The following is a 2,050-nucleotide window of genomic DNA, read 5'->3' as shown; positions in this document are numbered from 1 at the left end:
GTGTTACAGCAGCAAAATCAGTCACACAGCACAGCATATAACTATAAATGAAATGCTAGGATACAATATCCAAGACTGCCTGTTTCAGCCTAGCTTAGCATAAAGGCTGGAAGCAGAAGGAAAGCGCTAGCCGGGCTCTGTCTAAAGTTCAAAAACACAGTCATCAAGACACTGAATCTCCCCAGAAATGGAAAACTGACACACTCTCACACCCAAATCTATTGTGTAACTACATGACATCACAGTGACTGGATCATCCGTTATGTTATTTTTAGTTTGTCTCTTGTCGAGTTTGTGTGTGTTTTTAACGTCCATTGTTGAATTTGTGCTCGCTTGGCACTGTCTCTCTCATGTGTTTGTCCCCATCTAGGGACAGGTATTACAAATTGACACAAAACATCAGTTTATGCTCCATACCTGTCCCTTTAGTGTTAAAATAAAGAAGTAATAGCGAGAATTACAACAGGACTTTAGTCATGCATGAGTCATGTGGTGGTTAAGCATTTCTTAAGTATATGATTCCTACCCTTATAAAAAAGTGTCGTTAATCAGTGAGCTTAGAAGGTGTTGTAGTGTATGTTTGAACCATAGGTTTGAACTTTAGACAGAGCCAGGGTAGCTGTTTCGCTAGCTGGCTAACAAATGAATGCCATTTTGAAACAGCCCAGGGGCGTAATCTACTTTTAATTTCACTTGCTAGACTTCAGACGTCTTGTTAGTCTATGTCTCGGTAACACATGCAGCTTAGATAGACTCACCGCTGCTGCCTCACACGCACATGTATTTATTAGTATTTCTGTTTTAACGCGTATGTCGAAGGAAGTGACAGCTTGCGTTTCACTGAAATTGTACTTTTTTTTTTTGAGGATTCCAAGTGACGAAGAAAATAAACGGAGGGACTGATTGATGGATGGGACTCCTGGCAGAGCCCCCAATCAGCTGTCCCCTTCAGTCTGGTCACGTTTTGACTGAGACACAGCCACTGCTTCTCTGCCTCTGGAGGACGCAGGCTGTGTCTCCTAACCTCACCAACCAATCCTGAACCAACATAACGACGATCATTAACGCACACTCAGCATGCCCTGTCGCTGTTTAGTTAAGCAGTGACCAGCCGCTGCAAAAGAGGTAGATTTATGTCAACAGTGACAGCGGCAGAAAGCAAGACCGACTCCCCAAACAAGGAGGACATGGACACATTTAACAGAAAATGCAGATGAAAGCGTCTCATTCACCTCAGCATGCACACACGAGCAGGCGTGTCGGGGCGTCACGTACCGAGCAGCACGGATATAACCGTGGCAATCAGAAGCCAGTTCCTCTTCAGCAAGCCTTTAAAATTCACGCCCCGTCGCTCTTTGTTACCCATCATGTCCGTGGTGTTGTGTTTTTCTCCCCCCCCACCCTCAAAAAAAAAGGAGTAATCACAATGGCCCCCCCGTGGAGACACAGCAGACTGGTGCGGGCTGGATGTCGGGGTGCAGACGACGCAGAGGAGGATGGAGAAGCCGCGTTGCTACAGCGAAGGATGCAGCCGTCAGACGCTGCTTCTGGCCAACAAGCGGTGGTGTGTGTGTGTGTGTGTGTGTGTGTGTGTGTGTGAGTGAGTGAGTGAGAGAGAGAGAGAGAGAGAGGCAGGGAGACGTTCTGCTACTCCCTCTGCCACCCCTCCCCCACACACGGCGTCTCTGACATTACTGTGTGTTGTAAGTAGAGAGGAATTAGGAAATCGTAGGAAACTTTCCCATTTGGAAACACACGTAACGATGAAGGCCGATTCCAACCTGTTCTATGATCTATAGCGGACCTCAACCCAGAGCAGCTCCCTAAAGGAAATTAAAAAATAAAGTCTCCAAATGGATTCTGTAAGAAGTTCTGTGTCACTGTGAAATCTCCAGTTGTTTCCTTTAGATTGCCCAGTAACACTACTGTATGTGATTTTACAGTAGAATGCTGTAAAGTTACATCACAACCGTGTCAACACGACATGACATGTGCAATTGAAATATTTGAGAACATGTGTGATTCTATTACTGCTGGTTGCACTGTTACT

The 2,050-nt window shown here is 45.6% G+C and overlaps 1 protein-coding gene across 1 annotated transcript in view; it reads right to left on the bottom strand.

The window, feature by feature from the left end:
• The window catches only part of slc1a1 (solute carrier family 1 member 1), a 31,423-nt gene extending 29,829 nt beyond the window's left edge, over positions 1 to 1,594 (bottom strand). The window contains exon 1 of the mRNA XM_032544796.1: positions 1,276 to 1,594. Coding sequence (XP_032400687.1) covers positions 1,276 to 1,369 — 94 coding nt within the window. The 5' untranslated portion in view covers positions 1,370 to 1,594. The remainder of the gene's footprint in view (positions 1 to 1,275) is intronic.
• Between the last annotated feature and the right edge of the window lie 456 nt (positions 1,595 to 2,050).

The sequence above is a fragment of the Etheostoma spectabile genome, chromosome 19 (assembly GCF_008692095.1).
Source record: "Etheostoma spectabile isolate EspeVRDwgs_2016 chromosome 19, UIUC_Espe_1.0, whole genome shotgun sequence".
Taxonomy (NCBI): domain Eukaryota; kingdom Metazoa; phylum Chordata; class Actinopteri; order Perciformes; family Percidae; genus Etheostoma; species Etheostoma spectabile.
Note: the sequence above shows the minus strand (reverse complement) of the source record. Positions and strands in the feature narration are given on the sequence as shown.